Below are 1,208 nucleotides of genomic sequence, written 5' to 3'. Positions count from 1 at the left end.
CTCTCTCTCTCTCTCTCTCTCTCTCTCTCTCTCTCTCTCTGTGTGTGTGTGTTCTCTCTCTCTCTCTCTCTCTGTGTTCTCTCTGCGCAGGTGGTTGTCGTGGCACAACATCTTGTCGAAAGCGCAGGTGGGTGCTTGCGTAATATGCGCGTGCCGGTGCGCCTGATTTCTTTTTGTGCGCGTGTACACGCACGCGTGATTTCGTGTGCGCACTTGTTCGCGTGCTTGCTTCAAACTCCTTTGTCGCCCCAACTACACCGCACACACACACACACACACACACACACACACACACGCACACACACACACACATACACACACACACCGTACCACCATCCCATGTCACCACCACCACGACCAGAGGCGTGCCCCGTGTATCCGCTGCGGGCATCCTCGCGCTACGTCGTGTGCCCGGACGCAGTCGAGCGCATGTACCAGCTCAGACCAACACCAACACCAACGATGGCCACCACGACAACCACGACGACGACGACGACGACAGGGACAGCAGCTGATGCAATGGGCACGGAGACAACATCCACGTCAACAGCAGCTGCAGCAATGACAGCAGGACTCGGTGCGAGTGAGCTTGTGTCGATGGGTGTGTCTGGTCCTCACCACCACCATCACCACCAGCACCAGCACCAGCAGCGGCTGTGGCGGCCTGCGGGGACAAAGGCGCTGCAGACGGAGCGGGTAGAGGGTGTGGAGGGGATGGGAGAAGTTGGTGTTGTGGAGGTGTGGGAGGTGGAGGAGGATGTGGAGCTTGCCTCGGAAGAGAGCGAGGAGGATGAAGACGAGGAGGAGGAGGAAGAGGAGGAGCATGCAGAAACGCTCATGCTTGAGTTTGATCACCGGTTCCCCCACTTCAACATCTTCGTCGTCCTGGTGAGCCGATGCCGATGGTGTTGTTGAAGTTGTTGTTGTTTAAGTTGATTAAGCTGTTGTTGTTGTTGTTGTTGTTCTTCTTCTTCTTCTTCTTCTTCTTCTTCTTCTTCTTCTTCTTCTTCTTCTTCTTCTTCTTCTTCTTCTTCTTCTTCTTCTTCTTCTTCTTCTTCTTCTTCTTCTTCTTCTTCTTCTTCTTCTTCTTCTTCTTCTTCTTCTTCTTCTTCTTCTTCTTCTTCTTCTTCTTCTTCTTCTTCTTCTTCTTCTTCTTCTTCTTCTTCTTCTTCTTCTTCATCTTCTTCTTCTTCTTCTTCTTCTTCATC

The 1,208-nt window shown here is 52.2% G+C and overlaps 1 protein-coding gene across 1 annotated transcript; it reads left to right on the top strand.

Annotated features, from left to right (window-relative positions):
* Positions 1-339: 339 nt before the first annotated feature.
* PTSG_08812 (uncharacterized protein) lies at positions 340-700 on the top strand (the record flags this gene model as incomplete). Its single annotated transcript, XM_004990140.1, has 2 exons — positions 340-593; positions 637-700. 2 exons carry the CDS (start codon positions 340-342, stop codon positions 698-700), a joined length of 318 nt encoding a protein of 105 aa, XP_004990197.1.
* Positions 701-1,208: the final 508 nt, after the last annotated feature.

Source organism: Salpingoeca rosetta (assembly GCF_000188695.1).
Source record: "Salpingoeca rosetta unplaced genomic scaffold supercont1.25, whole genome shotgun sequence".
Lineage (NCBI taxonomy): Eukaryota > Choanoflagellata > Craspedida > Salpingoecidae > Salpingoeca > Salpingoeca rosetta.
The sequence above is the reverse complement of the archived record's forward strand: the minus strand, read 5'-3'. Positions and strand labels throughout refer to the sequence as shown.